Source organism: Phodopus roborovskii, unplaced genomic scaffold, assembly GCF_943737965.1.
Source record: "Phodopus roborovskii unplaced genomic scaffold, PHOROB, whole genome shotgun sequence".
NCBI lineage: Eukaryota > Metazoa > Chordata > Mammalia > Rodentia > Cricetidae > Phodopus > Phodopus roborovskii.
Window position 1 is genome coordinate 37301684 of NW_026126517.1, and position 18122 is coordinate 37319805.

Genomic DNA, 18122 nt, shown 5'->3' on the forward strand with positions numbered 1-18122 from the left:
TTCAGGAGAGCTCTGAAGATTTTCTCAGGCTTTTGGAACAAAATCTGGAACCATTCTGAGGGAAAGCAGAAGGAAGAAACCACCCTTGGAGAGAAAAAGGGCCTGTGTGAGAATCACAGGATGTTTGTCTTTTCATGTGGATGTATGTGAGAATAAACATTAGGCTGGGGAAATTTCATTCCAAGGAAAATTCTTGAAGCTGTCCTGTTAACAGGACATCACTGGGAGTTGGTCACCAGTATTTTCAGCCTCCCCTTAGATGGCTTTGAGTAATTCAGACTTCTGAGTTGGATGAGATGATGATGCCTTGTGATACGTCTGTGCATCTACAAAAAGGACAGGACACTCTTAAAATGTAATATTTTACATTTATTCTTTGAGATTTTCACATATAATATGTTCCAGTTGCATTTACCTCAACTCCTCTTGGACAGTTTCTTTTATCACGTTGGCTACATTTGAAGTTTATCGATCCCTTTCCATCTTTCTCTCCACAGCAGCACATTAACACATACCTTGAATTATTCTATTAAGTGTAAGTGTGCATCACCCACGGAGGCTAGAAGAGGGTATCGAGCTCTTGGGATTGGGGAATAAAGATGTTCGTGAGGTCCTGAGAATCGAACCCAGCTCCTCCACAAGCACAGCCAGTACTCTTAACTGCTAAGCCATCTCTCCAACCACAAGACATTCCCATCTGCCTAAACAGCTCCTTTTTCTTACAAGCTTGTTTGTCCCAGAGTTTCCCATGTGTTTGGCTGTGAGATTTGTGGTCCCAGGGTTCGTGTCCTCATAAAGATCCTGAATGGGAAGTTGCTTGAAAGGTGGTTTGTGTGTTCCCCCTGATGGGAGGAACAAAAAATTTACCCCGATAAGGGGCTCGCGAATGGGAAGACGAGGGAGCCTAGGGAGATAAGAGCCGGTCTAGGCTGGATCTCTCTAACTTTAGACCACCCAAGTGTGCAGGTACCACAGGCCAGGAGCCGGCGTGCGCCTCTGCTCACCCAGCAGCCCAACTCCAAGCGAGGCAGGGCTGAAGTTCCCTAACTTTTCCTCCAGAGGGGAGAGGAAGGGTGTTATGAAGTTTAAAAGGGAAGTCCCGCCCCCTTCCCGGTTTCCAATAGGTCGGGGCCGACCCCACCCTAGCCAGGCACCGAGTCTGATTGGCTACCGGAGGGACCGCGTTGAGCGAGGCCCCCAGGGCCCCAGGTGGCAGGTGGGGCGGGCCCCGCGAGCTTCAGGGCGTCCGCTGCTCCGGCCCTCGCGCTCGCAGACAAGCAGCCTGTGGCGACCGGGACTCTGAGAACTGTGGCCATGAAGAGCCTCAAGTCCCGGCTGTGGAAGCAGGACGCGCCCGGCCCCACGTCGCCCTCATCGCCCACCGCGGTGGCCAGCACGGTGAGCAGCGGGGACCCTGGGGACCCTTCCTGCTGCGCCCCTCACCGGGGAGCTGAGCTTCTCGGAGGAGCGCCAGGCTCCCTTCTCACTTTGGCTTTTGCGGGGTACCCCTTTCCCATCTCTTTCCGCGGCGGGGACCCCCTCTCTGCTCTCCCGTGGGGCCACCCTGTTCTTCGCGTGTCCCCGTCGTGCTCCGTGCCCGCGATGCCGGGATCCAGGTGGCACCAGTCTCACACCCGGTGCCGCTCCGTGCGGACTCCGGACCCGCCTGGCTCCGCGGCTTCTAGCCCTTGCAAGAGTTGGGAGAGACGTTGTGTGTCCTCCGCTGAGGCTGTCACAGGGGAAGTCTGGTTCTCAGCCAGGCTGGGCGAGAATAGGGATCTCGAATGCAGACAAAGCCCCGCTTGTGTTTAACCCTGGGGATGGCGAAGTCAGGAAGGTCCTGTTGGCAGAGTAAATCCCTCCTGTGGGGCAGGTGGGTGCGGGAAATGGGTGCCAAACTGAAGCCTGGCTAGTGTGCGGGCGGAGGAAAATGGAACTGTGTGACTTCTCCGTGAGTTGGCAGAGACAACAGAAATCTTGGGAAACATCCTGACTGCAGATGTTGGAACTTGGATAATTTGGCAGGTTAGAAAGGCCGTATCATCAAAATTCTGTTATTAAGGGCGTTCTATTTAAAAAGTCTTACAGAGTCAAACTGTCCGCTTACCTGGTGATCGTAATTAAAAATGGATCTTTATAATTTTATACAGATGTCACCGAGGGATTGTATGCTTTTTATGAGAATACAAATTAATCTGTGCCGGGTTTTTGATTAATTCAGATCAGTCAGTGTCTTTCTAAAGGATTACCCTTACTTCAGTTGGACTTAAACGGGAGAAAACTAGACTTAAAAAAGTATAGGAAAATGATTGGGGTCTGGGTGTGGTGTTGCCTGTCTGTGATCCCAGCACTTGGGAGGCAGAGTCAGGAGGATCACTAGTTCAAGGGTAGTCTGGACTATACAAGGAGTTGGAATCCAGCCTGGATTATATGAGAACCTGACTCAAAAACAAACAAACAAGGGGAGGGGGGATAATTGATTCAGACGGCTTGGGCTTTGATGTTTGATCACACCTGGATATGTTTTGAAAATTCACAGGAAGGGGTTTTTGGGTTTTTTTTTTTTTTTTTTTTTTTTTTGCTTGACTTAAAAAATATTTGGCAGACAAACGTAGTGTATTGGAGGTAGCCATGGTTACAGATCGGCCTTTTTCCCTGTGCTAGCAGAAGATCCCTTTTTTTCTCCAGCCTTACAGCTGTATTTCTCCCAGGTTGGTTTGCACCAAGGATTTATGTTCCCACTTGGAGGTTTGTGTCCCTTCTTTTCACTCCGGTTTTCCGGAAGCCCAGAGGTTGTAGCTGCTGCTGGTGTTCTCACTGTGCATCCTGGCTAAAAACACTTGGAACATGAATCTCTTGAGTTTGTCTTTAGCATGCAATAAACTGAGCATTCTGCCATTTCTTAATGTCATAAAAACTAAATGCATGGTGTGAAAACTTCTCTCTGAAGCAATACACATTTCTCAGTTTGTTAACTAAGGCACAGAATCTATTTTGTAGGAGTTTTAAAATGAAAGTAGCTGGATGTGGTCCACTTAGTAGAAGCCAGCCAAGCGTCGATCGGTAGGATAATGTGGGTGAACAGGGAGGACAGCTTTTCAGGCTATATAACCCAGAATCTGATTTGATCTCGTGTGTGTGTGTGTGTGTGTGTGTGTGTGCGCGCGCATACACAGGCTGCACAGGCGCGAGCTCGCACGCTCACTCTTCATCTTCATCTCTCCTTTTACCCATAAGCCTCTCTGAATAGATCCAGCACATGCCTTAATGTTTACCAGGAACAACATTGTTTTCAACAGATTGTCAGTCTGTCATCTTTCCTTTCGCCCCACCTTCCTTAGAAGCCACTGAGGTTATTATTTGCCTTCATGCCCCTCCAGAGGAAGTGCATCCCAGCTGTTATGAACACACACAACACAGACACCCACACACCCACACACACTTTATAGAAAAAGCAGAGCTATGTCTGATAGGTAAGATACAGTATCTCAGGGTGCTTTAATTTTTTAATTACACTTTGTTTGTTTGTGTATGTATTTGCTTGTGTATTGGCACATTTGTGCCATAGTGTGTATGTAGGGATCAAGGGACAACTAATTGTCTGCCCTCTACTTCCATGTGGGTCCTGGGGATTGAACTCAGGTCATGCTTGGTGGCAAACCCCTTTATGGACTGAGTCTCACAGACCTTCAGGATACTTTAGATCTGTATTTCCCTGATGAGTGAACTTGATCCTCTGTAACTAAGGTTGTGTCCTTCTGAGCCCTTGTATCTTTGCTAGGAACAGTTTGTTTATTGTGTGTGGAGTTGATTTTTGTGTGTTTTTCTTGTCGAGGAAACCCAGACCTTTCACACAAACATCTAAGATGAATTCTTAGCTATTTGTTGTGATTCTTGATGTCATTAGTATTCCCTATGTAGAAAGTGGTTGTTTGTACACAATTTAACCTTTGATTTTGTGACTTTTTGTTACATGTTGGTCTTTTCAAGCTACAATGTTGAACAACAGAACCCTCTCAAATTTCTTTTAGTGTGCTTTTTTTTTTCTTTCTTTCAAGACAGTGTTTCTCTGTATTGCTTTGGAGCCTGTCCTGGAGCTAGCTCTGTAGACCAGGCTGGCCTTGAACTCACTGAGATCCGCCTGCCTCTGCCTTCTGAGTGCTGGGATTAAAGGTGTGGGCCACCAACGCCCAGCTTTAGTGTGCATTTTTTTTTTTTTATTTCTTTGTTTTGTACATTTCTTTAGGCAGTGTCTCACTTTGTAGCCCTGGCTGCCCTGTTACTCACTACAGAGACCAGGCTATTCTCACAGACCCTCCTGCCTCTGTCTCTCTCGAATTCAGGGATTAGAGGTGTGGGCCACTCTGCCTAGCTCAGTTTCATTTTTTTAAACATTTATTCCCTGTAATGTAAGAGGATGTACAGCTTAGTTTCCTTTCTCTCCCTTTCCAAGTTTCAAATCTCCTAATGTGAGCCTTAAAACACTCATTTAATTTTCACGGAAATCATCGTAATTTACTATGAACAACTTCAATATGTTTATATCATAGCTGTCTTGGCTTATATCGCAGCTTAATCAGCTGAGCCACAGACTGGGAGATGTAGACATGGGAGTATTTTATGATGGTGTGTGTAGCACACACCGTCATCACCTGCAAAGTTATGGTTATATGTAGAAGCAAGTTTAAGTGGTCTGAACAGCAGCAGTTAGTTAGATCAAGGTGGGGGGGGGAGGTAGAGCTCAGTGAATGAGGATGTGTTTATACACATCTAAATAAGTGCCCTTCACAGACGTAAACATTGGTGGTATATATTTGATTTTTTTTTGTTTGTTTGTTTTTCAAGACAGGGTTTCTCTGCATATCCCTGGCTGTCATGGAACTGAGGCTGTAGAACAGGCAGAGATCCTCCTGCCTCTGCCTCCCCAGTGCTAGCATTAAAGGCATACACCACTATACCTGGCTGCTAGTATATATTTGAAGGCTGATCATCTACTGCTCAAATTTGGAGATAGCTGCATCTATTAATCCCAAATTTGGAAATCTTTGTGTTATATTTGTTTGCTTTGAGATGAGGTCCCACATGATATCCCAGGCTGGCTGGGAACTCACTGTATATACCAGGCAGGCCTCCAATTCATGAAGGTCCCCCTGCCTTCAGCCTCACAAATGTTGAATGAACAGGTGTGAGCTGCCACCCCTGAATACATTTATTCCTAATTGCTAAATTGTAGCTTTATATTCCCAGTGGGATCATTAAATGACTGGAAGTATTAGATCAGATCTTTATCAGTTATATGATGCATGGTAATAGTAGGCTTGCTTGTTTTCATGGAGTTAAGATTAGGACATTTGAGCAATAAAATGAAGGGGTTGTATTTCAGGATAAAGTAGAGGTGCTGCAAACAAATATTGTAAGCAGTTTTTGGCAGGGCTCTCCCCTTTAAGTCACACCTATGCTTATTGTTGTAACTTATTTAAGCTCCTTTAAAAAAATTGTGTGTGTGTGTGTGTGTGTGTGTGTGTGTGTGTGTGTGTGTGTGTGTGTGTGTGTTGCCTGTAGATGCCAGAAGAGGGTGTCAAATCCCCTGGAACTGGAGTTATGAGCATCTCACGTAGGTGCTGGGATTGGAAGTTGGGTGCTGGGATGGGAAGTTGGGTCCCCTGCAAGACCATCAAGTGCTCTCACCTGCTGAGCTGCAGCCTGGTTTATTAAGTTCTTGAATGTAGCCATCATTTTGTTTGCTCTTTCTCTACTTGTTCCATAGAACAGTGGATTTTATAAGTTAATGAAACCTCTACTGAAGCATCTTGTTAATCTCCACACCTGACAAAAATACTGATGTTTCTAAAGGATTAAAGTTTCAAATAGAGCAACTGGGGGAAAAACAAACAAGCAAAATCCCAAACCCACTTTTTGTTCCCACCAGGGACATTATATACTACATGTTAGAATGTGTAAAGGTTTAAGCATGAGTCTGTTTTAGTTGTTCTGAGAATGAAAGCAAGTTTTAGCTCCAGGATTTGAGTGTGTTTCATAGGATGCTAATGTTATCACAGCAGTGACTGGGGGATCATGTGAATAATTAAGAGCACAAATTGTTACGCTTATTCTAAACTTGGGATACGTTACTAAGCACAGTTTACTGTTGTTATTGAAGAGCCCAATCCTTAATTAAAAACGTTTACCTAATTAATGCTTTGTTTAGACAGCTTCTTATTGTTATCCTGTGTTCTTTTCTTGTGGCCCTAGGAGGGAGGTTACACATGAAGAGACTTCTTTTATAGAGATGGCTCAGTTAGAAAAATGCTTGCTTTACAGGCATGAGGACCCAGAGTCCCAGAACCTGGTGGGGAAAGCTGGTGTGGTGCCATGCTTATAATCCCAGCGCAGAGAGGCGGAGGCTGGAGATCCCTGGGCAGTGCTGACTTGCAGTGCTAGCTTACTTAGGAACTCTAGGCCAGTGAGAGACCCTGTCTCAGAACAAGGGGGACTGTTGCTTCTGAGGAATGACATTCTAGGTTGCCCTCTGACTTTCATATGTGATGCTAAGTGTGTGCACCCACAGAGTTCTCTTTTTATACTTCAACTTCAGCCTTAAGGCTGCATTGGGTTCGCTTGGAAATGGAAGTACATCCAAACTTATACTATCTTTTCCCTACAGTGTTCAAGCTTTTTAAAATTTTATTTTTAAGATTTACTTTTAATTATATGTGTGCCTGTGTGTGTGTGTATGTATGTATGTATGTATCTATATATGTATGTATTCTTTGAAAATTTCATACATGTATACAATGTATCTTAGTTGCATTCACTTCTCATCCCTTCAACTCTGCCCACAACTTCCCAATATCTCTCCCTCCTTCAATATGTCTCCCAACCCACTTCATATCTTTTCCCCACATAGTCCATAGACTTGAGTGATAGGATTTTAATTACCTTATTAGGCATCATATACTCCCTCCCCCAATATTAGTTTAGAAACTGGAATAGTCACGTTATTTTATTTATTTATTTTGGTTTTTCAAGACAAGCTTTGAACTCACAGAGATTTACCTTCCTTTGCCTCCCAAGTGCTGGGATTAAAGGCATATGCAACCACCACCTGACTTATTTTATTTTTTAAATTTATACATTAGTGTGTGTTCGCATTATGTGAGGGTACATGTGTGAGTGTGTGTGCTCATGCATGTGGAGGACAGAGGACAACTTCAGTTGTCATCTTCAGGAATACACCTTTGAGACAAGGACTCTTATTAGCTGAGTACATCAATTAAACTAGCTCTGTTAGCTAACAAGTCCCAGCAATCCTGCTGCCTCCACTTTCCTAGGGCTGGGATTATAAGCAAATGCTATTCTGCCTTTCTGTATAGATCCAGGAGCTCAAATTTAGTTTCTCAGGCTTGCAAGGTAAGCACTTAACCACATAGTCCTCTCTTCAGCCTCACAGGTGCCTTAACTAGTCTTAAAACTATGGAAAACGTAAATTGGGCTCAACAATGGGTTAATAATTATACCCTCTTTGGAGAACTAGACAATTCCAAGGCAGGGGTAGAGAAAGCAAGGCCTGTAATCACTTTTCATACTGTATGGAAGAATGCTATCAAAGATTGGACTTTGAAACCACAGTGAAGAGGCCCTCCTCCCTAGCAGGAATGGGGCTTTTTAAACATCAGTAAAGATAATGCCAATGGACTGCACTCTACTAATGATTGAGAATAGAAATCATTTGGAAGAATAGAAACCTTTGGAAGATGTTTGGGCATGGATGCATTCTCTTAAGCTTGGGAAAAGGAAGACTTCCTTCCTTGTGTGAACTGTATCTCAGCATAACAGAATCACTGGAAGGGAAAGCTCTGACAATAGATGAAGAAGGGCTGCGCTAGTACATCACAGGATCTGTTCTAGCTAATGAAGGGGCAATGGGGTTCATATCTGTGGGTTTTATAGCTCTGAATGAGTTAATGGATTGAGACTCTGGACAGAGTGAACCTTAGAGGTGGCCAATGTCTCAATAAGGAAAGACAGACTTCATTTATTCATGGTCCTTGCCACATTAGAGCTCTTATAAGAAGAGTCACCCCCAAACACAGAAGCCCTTCACATTCATAACCAGTGCTTTTAGAAATACAGAAGAACCCAGGAAGTAGTCACCAAAGTCTGGTTGTAGGAAGCTCTAAGATGATACAGTGTGTTTAAAAGCAGGAAGAGACGGAGAAGGAACCTAGAGCTCTCAGGAGAGTGAAGGGTTTAGAAGCCATTAACCATTCAAAATTGGGGACTCTTCTGATTCCCTGGATAAATAGCTGTAAAATATACAAGCTACTAAAACAATTGTGGAAACAGAACCAGCAGTTATAAACTCAACATGGAATTATTCAATAGATTTTAGTGTGATGGCTATGGGACTGTTTATGAAGAATATCTCCCAGTGGAATATTTAGAAGAGCACTGACAGATGAAATGATATGAAGTCTGGGACTTGCTTTAGAATGTCCTAGGGTGGTGAGAGGGGATACAGTCGAAATAGGATTGGTCATGAGTTCATAACTGTAGCTTGGTGCTCACAATGCATTTGCTTTAATAGTCTTACTGAATTTAGCCAGTGTCTTAAATGTTAGGTCTCAAAGAAACCCAGGACAAGCCTCACTCAGTTCCTGTGGCTCCTTCCAGCACTTCTCACCTCATCCCCTACCCCAAACCTTTCCCTCCCAGAGCCTGGGTTTCTGCTTCCTGTTCCTCCTAGCCTCTCTTTCCTGTGTATCTCAGCCATTTTGGTTATGCTCTGTCTGTCCTCTTGGTCTGTTTGCTCCCATCTCTCCAGTCTCACTCCCCACCTCATGACCTAGTTCAGTCTGCTGGCCATTTTCAGTCTGGACCCTCCAGGTGCCTTTGGCTAAATTCTCCCTCATATCTACAGTAAACCTTCTCCCCAACCGTACCTTGGGGCAGTTATGTCCTCATTTTTCCTTCACCAAAATTTCTATAATAAATATCTAATCACAGCCTCCAAGAATTTGAAGAGAATTAGATCTAAAACCCTAACAAGAAATAGAATGAGAACCGTGATAGAGGTCTGTATAAATGAGGAGCGCAGAAGGTGGCTTAGCAGTGAGGTGCCCTGTAAGCATGAAGACCTGAGTTTGATTTCCAACCCTGGTGTTATAGTCCATGCACTAGGAGGCAGAGCCAAGGGGAGCTCTGGGGCAAGCTGACCAGCCAGCACAGCCTGCTTGGTGAGTCCAAGACCTCTGAGAGCCTCCTTTTCAAGCAAGTAGGTGGAAGACCTGAGGAAGGTCAACTGAGGTGGTCATCTGCTTTCTGCACGTGCACATATGAAAATCTGCACACACTCTCACACACAGTCTGTGCACAAGAGGTCTGTCTAGATTGCTGTAGGACCACAGATGGGAGTAGGTTGGGGTCAGAGGAAAGATAGGAAGCTTAACAATTAGAATGGCCTTCAAGGCACAAAAACAGTGTTTGTGTGTGTATGTGTGTGTGTGTAAAAGGCATACATGTATTTTTTGGAGATGACATATTTTGACTGTGTTGATCAATTGTTGAGACTGACATTTTCTTTCTAGTCTTTCCTTTTCATATGTGTGCAGTGGATAATCACTGTCAATGTGACTGGGTTAGAATCACCTAGGAGATTGGTGAGGCACACCTCTGGTGTGCTCATGAAGGCATTTCAGAGAGGATTGAGAAAACCCAAGTGAATGTGGATGGCACCATCCCATGGCTGGGGTCTGGACAGAATAAGGTAGGTGAGGAACCCAGTAGAGAATCCTCCTCTCTGTGTGTGCTGCTTTGTTTCTGTCAACCTGACACAAGCAAAAGTCATCTGAGCTGAGGGAACCTCCAATGAGAAATGCCTCCTTCAGAGTGGCTTGTGGGCAGGTCTGTGGGGGCATCTTCTTGATTAATAATTGATGCAGGAGCACCCAGCCTGCTATGGGCAGGACCACCCCTGGGCAGGTGGTCCTGGGCTGTACAAGAAAACAAGAACAAGCCATGGGGAACAGGCCAGTGAATAGTGTTCTTCTGTGGTCCCTGCTTCAGCTCTTGTCTCCAGGTTCCTGTAGCTAGGTTCCTGCTTGAGTTACTGCCCTGACTTTCCCCAGTGATGGGCTGTAGTCTGGAAGTATAAGCCAAGTGAGCCTTTTTCTTCCCAAAGTTACGTATAGTCGTGGAGTTTAACCACAACAGTAGAAAGCCAACTGAGATGCTGTGCTTCCTGGTGGAGGCCTCCTCTTCTTCCTCCCCCACCCTCTCTCCTTCTCCACACATGCCATGCAGATGCCCTAGCCACTGAGCTACATTTAGCCCCACAGGAATGCTTTGTAAACCAGTGAGAGTATAACATTCTTCCTTCTTTATTTGGCTGCTTCTTGGTTTTCTCATTGCAGGGGAACTACTCAGCAGAGGGTGGGGTGTTTTGAAAGTGACTCTGGGGGATCCTCTGAGGGAGGTTCTGCTAAAGCATGTACACTACTGAGTTTAGGAGGGTCCTTAACAAAACACTTGCTGCTGCTTTACGGAGGGTTTAGGCTGAGTCTCTAACTATGTAGGGAAAATGGAAAATGGAAGCTAATAACTGTTTTGCCAAGTAGTTGGGAGGATGAAGTGAGATAAGGTATGATCAGTGCTTTACCATAATTGTGACTCCTGTCCTGTGGCTGCCTCCTTGAGAGACCTTGTCACAGTTATATGTTGTGGTTTAATAAGGATCAAGAGAAACAAATAGGCCAAATAGATGTTTATTCAGGGAGAAATAACTTACAACATAGACAGATGAACACTAGCAGGTTCCTGGTCCCAAGGATGCCTCCAGATGCTCTCCTGTCTCTGTGCTGCAAGCAAGAGAGTGCTCCTGGGCTCCTCCTCAGACCTAGTTCCTCTAGGTAACTTCTGCCCCTGTCTCCACCCCCAATGGTTGTGGTCAATGCCACAGATCTGGACGAAGTGAATATCTCACTACAGTCATCAGCTGCACCAACTTGGCTCTGTTGCCTTCCCATTTGTGCATCCACAACAGATTTTTCAACCTTTGCATTTCTAAAGAATATAAGCACTTGTAAGTTCCTATTTAGCCTAGATTTGGAAAATTCATCCACATCTGCCTCTGGTAGGTGACCCAAGAGAGATGACTGCAGTCTCTATTTGTCAATGATAGGAAAGCAATATTTCTCCTAGCTTGAGCACCAGGAGATGAGAGGCTCTCCATTTTGTGGAGGAGCTCTATCAATATAAAGTAGCAGGTGTGTGATATGAAGCTACTGACCCGGTAGGCAGTGTGTGATACAGTGCAAGCTACTGACAAATAGGGATTGTATGACACTGTGCAAACTATTGACCCAGTAGGGATTGTGGGATACAGTGCAAGCTCCTGGCCTAGTAGGGAATGTGTAATACAGTGCAAGCTACTGGCTTAGAAGGGATTGTGGGATAGAGTGCAAGCTACTGATCCAGGGTGAGCCGAGGCATGGGGAGTTTGGAGTCAGCCAGTTGTCTATCTTGAACTGAACTGTTCACTGACTCTCAGTGCACTTTCAATGCTATCAAATGCCACTTTTATCTACTTAGTTATGTCCCTCTCCCCAGAAGAAAGCCACACACCCATTAAGCAGTCTCTTCCCACTTTCTCTTCCCCTGTCCCCTGGCAACCACCCATCTGCTGAGTGAGCTGCTTAATCTGAAGCTTAAAGGAGGTGGGTGGAAATCATCCAGGAAAGGGCAAAAAGCATTCAGAGGGAGAGGCAGGGTCATAGAGAGGAGAAGTAGAGTGGAGGGAGGAAGCTGGTGCCTAGAACGGCAGCTCAGCATTGTTGAATCCTAGAATAATATCTGGGAGGTTGGGTGGGAAGTAGGCATGAAGAGGAAGTCAAATGTCTTAAAAATGTCATCTTTAAGATTGTTGCACTAGGGTCTGAAAAGATGGATAAGTTGCTAAGAGAGCACTGGCTGTTCAGTTCCCATCACTCATATGACAGCTCACAAATGTCTATAACTCCAAACTCAGGAGAACTGACAGATCTTCTGGCTCCATGGGCATCTTTCCTAGCATGCGTGTGGTGCACAGGCATACATGCAGGCAAAATACCCATACACATGAATATTTATCTATATATTGCATGTCTATCTATCTATCATCCATCCATCTATCTATCCATACAAACATACATATGTATACACACATTTATATATATATATATGTATACATATATATATTATATATACACATATATTTAAAATAGAGAGTTGGGCTTGCACTGTGAATGCAGAGGTGTGAGTTCAAGTGTGGTTTCTTGGAAGCTCTGGTGGGAACAGATTTGAGAAGCTCAAGCTTGAAGCAATCCTAGCCCCTGCAACAGTGCAGGCTGGAGCTACCAAAGGCCCAGAGCATGCAGAGACAAGCACCCAAGACCCACACAAGTAACCTGCCAAAGTCATCCAGTCAACAGATTGTCAGAGTCCCACACACTCCTAGCCTGAGAGATCCCCACAAATGCTGTGTTTAAAGCTAGTCTGTGACTACCTGGTAATTATGCTTTTAGCGAGGTAGAGACCTCTGCTTGTCTATCTCCAAGCATTAGCTGCCCTGGTGGTTGTTTAAATATTCTTATCTATAGTCAGTTGGGATGAATGGCTCAGCGTGCTGTTGGAGTTTGGAAAATACCCCTGGCAGCTGAACTAAACAATCACTGTCAGCACAGATTTTTAGCAGATATGTGACTGATTTCTCTTGTTTTTTCTTTCTTTCTTTCTTTCTTTTTTTTTTTGATGGAAAAATTGAAACACGATTCAAGAGATTAACATAGTGAACTAGGATGAGCCTACCCATTAGATTCAGAAGCTGATGTTTGATCATATTTTCTCTTAAATTTTGTTTTGCATCGTGTGTGTGTGTGTGTGTGTGTGTGTGTGTGTGTGTGTGTGTGTGTGTATACTTGAAGGAGGTAGTTCTCTCCTTCCACATGAGTTTAAGGGATTAAACTCAAGTCATCAAGCTTGGCACCAAGTGCTTTACATGCTGAGCCATCTCAAAGCCCTGGCTATATTTTCCCTACATTTGAATATGTATACAAAATATACAGCGTTTATATACTGATATCTGATATCTTTCACTGGTCCATTTGACAGAAAGTTGTAGATTATATTTCAGCTTAAATACTACAGCACATGTCACTTAAGAAAGGACAGCTTTAGTTGGAGAAATGGCTCATCAGTTAAGAGCACTGGGTGTTCTTCTAGGAGACCTGGGTTTAATTCCCAACACTCACATGGCAGTTCAGAATTCCTGAAACTTCAGTTTCAGGGGATCTGGTGCCCTCTTCTAGGTTTTGTGAGCATTGCATACATATAGTGTAAAGGCATATATGCAGACAGACCCATACACCCATATACATAAAGCAAAATCTTTAAGAAGAAACAGAACAGGATATCCTAAATATCTCCAGTGTAATGTATTGTGTGAATCTACAACTCAAAGATAAGGAAGTGGAAGGGTGATCTAAATAAGAACCTAAAGACATAGTGAATTTTCTTCTCTTGGGCTATGGTTGAGTTTGGCCATGTTAAGGCATGATAAGATATTTCTGTCATACTCCTGAAACACTCATGCTAATTAGTAATATGTTTTTATATTGTTTGCCTTAATATAAATACCAGGATGCCCATTTTGACAGGACACTTTGTGTTGGCCATTAGGTGAAAGGGTGCTGCTGATGTCCCCGAAGCTACAGGGGACATGATTACTGATAGGGACTAGTGAAGGGAGGGTGTTGGTGTCAAGTATCCAGCCTCATGCTATGTGTGAGTTTGGTGCTGGTTCCTGTTGGGCCTTTTTTTGTTTTTTTCTAATCTCATGCTCCAGACCCCATTCCCGCTCACCCTGAGTGATCTGAAGCTTCAGGTAGAATCTCCAGGAGACTGTTGCCTGAGAACCATATAAACACCACTCTCAGAGGCTCTGTTCCTTCGCTCCATGATCAGTAAATGCTTTCCCGTGTGTGGGCTGATTGTGTTGTGTGTGTCTATGTGTGGTTGGATGTCCTTCCATGAGGTTACACACCTTGTGTTTTGGTTCAGGTCTCTCACTGGACTTGGAACTCACTTATCCAGTAGCAAATTACCTGCCCTCCCGAGATGTACATGGCACTACCTGGCTTTTTTTGTTTTCAAGATTTATTTACATTTGTGTGTGTGTGTGTGTTGCCTCGGGAATATAAACAAAAAATTTTGGTGTATGTCTAAATGTCTAAAGCTTTTTTTTTTTTTTGAGTCTTTTTTTCTTTAAAATTAGGCTCATTTAAGGGTATAGTGTTATTTTCAAATAGCTACAACAAACTATTAAAATATTCAGAATAGCTCACATGATTTTGGAAAGCAGAATATACATTTTCTAGTTTAAATTTTAGCCAACAATAGCTCATTTTCTGTTGGTTTAAGTGGGAATTTTAGAAAAATAAATTTTTCTATAAATTGATCTAAATTATTCTATTACGGTGCTCTTTTAAAGATTTACTTTATGTGTATGAACATATACCCCATGAGTGCCTGGGAGATAGGGTGGTGATGAGCCGCCATGTAGGTGCTAGGAATCGAGCCCAGGTTCTCTACAAAACCAACAGAGCTCTTAACTGCTGAGCCATCTCCTTAGCCTCTACTTTGCCTTTTTTGTTTGTTTCTTTGTGGAAATTTTGCTTTGGGTTCTAGCGCTGCACCTAAAACACTTGGATCTGGAACAAAGCACTTTACCTCCATGAGCTTCAAATGTTTATCTGGTATGTGACCAGAAATTTTAAGGTCTGCAAAAGAAAATGTTTTGGAAGCTGAGCAACAATATGTAGAGAGATTTAAGCATTGGCCGCTAATCTGTCAACTATTGGTTTTTTTGTCAGGTATGTCTGAAGCCTTAGTTCTGGAAGTAGAAAATGGTCTCACCCTGAGGTAAAGAGTGAAGTTCATGGCCTAGACCCCCAAGGAAAGGGTCTCCAGGATTTCAATCATTATTCATGTTGGTTCCACGAGATGAAAATAGTATAATTTTTGTTTCTCTGAAGAGAAGATTTGAGTGGTTAGCCGAACAAAGCACGCTTGACATGGAACAATCTTCATAAAGGTGACAAAGGGCACATTTTTCCTTCAGCTAACTTTCAGCACAGAATGGAGCACTATATTTGATGAAGGGTTTTATACTTAGGACCGTCTGAGTGTCACATTCCATGGTGTCATTCATAGTTGTCAATGTGTTCTTTCAACTGGTTGACTGACACTAATGGGTACAATCCAGGCTCATTTTATTGAGAATGAGTCATTTGAGCGTCTTGAGATTTTCCAGTGTTCAAGTTATAGTTACTGTGAGAGTAGTAATTCCAGCAAAGATTGCTCAGTGGGTGAGGCACTTGCTGCCAAGCATGAGGACCTGTATTGGGTCCCCAGCACCCAGGTGAAAAATGCTGAGCAGTGTGCTTGTAACTGAGGCAGAGATGGCGGGATCCCCGAGGCGCACTGGCCAGCCAGCCTAACTGAATCAATGAGCTTTAGGTTCAGCAAGGGACCCCATCTCAAAAACTAAAGGTGGAGGGCCATAGAGGAAAGACACCCAATGTCACCGCAATCTCCACCCACATGCACACATATGCATAGACCCCTAAATATTCACACACCCACACTAATAACCACAAACATAGCACCACACACCCACACAGGTAAAACATTTAGCAAAAGTCAGTTCTTATAGCTTTTTGTTTCTTTTAAAATCTGGGCTCCTTATTGCCTACTCCCATGTTCTCCTGTTCCTGGGGACTATTGTTACTCAGCCCCCTTGTAGACCTTGCAGACTGCCTCTCTCTGGATATCTCTGGATATTGGTGTTTTTTTTTTTTTTCTCTCTCATTGGCAGCTCTGTCTGACCGTGAAACTCCTGACAGCTGTAATGGTATTTATGGTCTACTATTATATAATGTCTTTGTGCAGCATGTATATACCATCCACTGTATGCCAGGAGTCTGTGGTGGCTTGAATAGGCATGGCCCCCAGAGGCTCATATGTTTGAATGTTTGGTCATTAGAAGTGGGGTTACTTGACAGGGATTAGAAGGCGTGGTCTTGTTAGAGAAAGCGTGTTACTAGGGGTGAACTTTGGCCTCAAATGCTCAAGCCAGGTCCAGTGTGTCTCTTCTTGCTACCTGCCAATCCAGATATAGAGTTCTTGGCTACTTTTCCAGTACCATGTGTAACCCCCAGTGCTGGGATGCACATCTGTAACCCCAGCATCAGAAATTCTAAAGCACCCTTGGCTACATAGAGCTAAATTCCAGGAAGACCCTGCTTTAAAGAAAGAAATGAGTGGATAAATAAGTATATGTATGCATGTTCCTATTTGCCCCAGCATCCTTTTAAATTTAGATCAATTTATTCCTTTCCCATTCTTAAAACAACCCTACATTCTACCTCTTTAATGTATTTGTTAAATGTTTACAGTCTTAAGATTTAAAGGGACCTTACAATTTTCTAGTGCTGTGGCTAGGTGACCTTTGTGACTTTTGACTGTAGCCTCCAGGGTGTGATCCAAAGGTGACTGGCAGAATTCCAGACTTTCATCCCTATGGCCTAGGACCTGGAATGCTCTAAGGAAATGTGCTCATGGCTATGCAGTGATGTAGGGCCACACTACTGCAGACATAGTGAAGGTTCCCAGTCATTTCCTTCCCAGTGAGAGGCTCTTAGCTCTGCTCAGATAAAGGTTTATGGACTGGGCTGATAGACTGGTACTTTCAAGCCATGAAACTGCAGACTAACTGGTTTAGAGGCTTACTGCTCCATGTGACAGTTGCCTGAAACTCTGTACGCTGCAACAATCAACAGCAGCAGTCAGTGCCTGCTAGCATTTCTGCTCTTAGCTTTGGTTGCTGGGACCCTTAAGGGCAGGCACCCCCCACCCCCATCCTCCAATGCAGGATCTTTGGCTTTTAAGACTTTGCAGCCTCTTGGAGCCTTCCAGTGGCTGAGGCCTGCAGTCGCTCCTCACCTCTGCCTTTGGCAGTCTTAACTCTGGGTGCTTGCATTTTCTTTGTATTCTACTGTCCTGTATTGTACCTGCCATCTTTGCCCAGGTTGACCCCTGTGGCAGCCACTGTCTCTGTGGCTCATTTGCATAGTGTTACTAGTTAGGCCTGCACTGTTTAGGATAGTAATCACAAACAGACAAGAAGTAATCATTCCACAGAAACCTTTTTTTGGGGGTGGAATGTTGTGATATCTAGGGCAGCATGGGAGGGTGTCTCCTGCTAATCCCCGCTCCCCCCAAGTAAAAAGAGAGTGAAATGGGAAGCACAGCATGGGTGGGGCATGCAAATGAAGTGCTAATGGTACCAATCACTGGCCTCTGCTGAGTAAGTCAGAAAATGCTCTCCCCCCTCTCCCCCCAGCTTGAGGGAGAATTGTTTCAGGGTTATCTGTAGTTCACAAAGGCCTGCTTTGCCTGGTGTTGCCTTTCCAGGCTTCTTGGGTGGTCTGGACCAGTTGTGACTTGGGTGTGGTCTCCTGGAGGAGGAGTCACAACTTCATTTGCTGTGGTCCTTACTGCAGGAATACTCTTCATGACATCAGAGTGCCCCAATCAGCCAGGGAAGTATGGGTCTGATGCTATCTAAAAGTCTGGTTGGCTCATGCTGGGCAGTTTTGCTCATTCATAGAAAACCAACCAAACAAACAAAAAAATAGGAGGAAAAAAAAAAAAAAGCCATTATAGGGAGCTTACAATAAAGACTTAATGAGAGCCCATTATAAAACTAACATTCTCAGCTTCCCCCCTCCCCCTATCCAATTTTTGTCCCCAACCCTCTGAGCTGAGTATCTCTGGTCTATCACAACAATGTTAATGTAGCCTAAAGGGATATTAGCCAGGTGGGTCTCTTCTAACTATACCAGCCCTTTAAAAAGCAATTCAGGGGATGGAGAGATGGCCCTGTGGTTTAAAGCACTTGCTGCTCTTCCAGAGGACCTGGCTTTGGTTCCCAGCATCCTTGTCAGGTGAATCACAAGTGTCTGTAACTCCAGCTCCAGGGGATCCCTCTTTTGGCCAGCTCGGACACTTGACACATGTGCACATTT

At 44.1% G+C, this 18122-nt stretch overlaps 1 protein-coding gene across 1 annotated transcript in view; it reads left to right on the plus strand.

Annotated features, from left to right (window-relative positions):
* Window positions 1-1261: 1261 nt before the first annotated feature.
* The window catches only part of Uaca (uveal autoantigen with coiled-coil domains and ankyrin repeats), an 82422-nt gene continuing 65561 nt past the window's right edge, over window positions 1262-18122 (plus strand). The window contains exon 1 of the mRNA XM_051197676.1: window positions 1262-1398. Within this exon, the coding sequence (XP_051053633.1) occupies window positions 1315-1398 (84 nt within the window). The 5' untranslated portion in view covers window positions 1262-1314. The remainder of the gene's footprint in view (window positions 1399-18122) is intronic.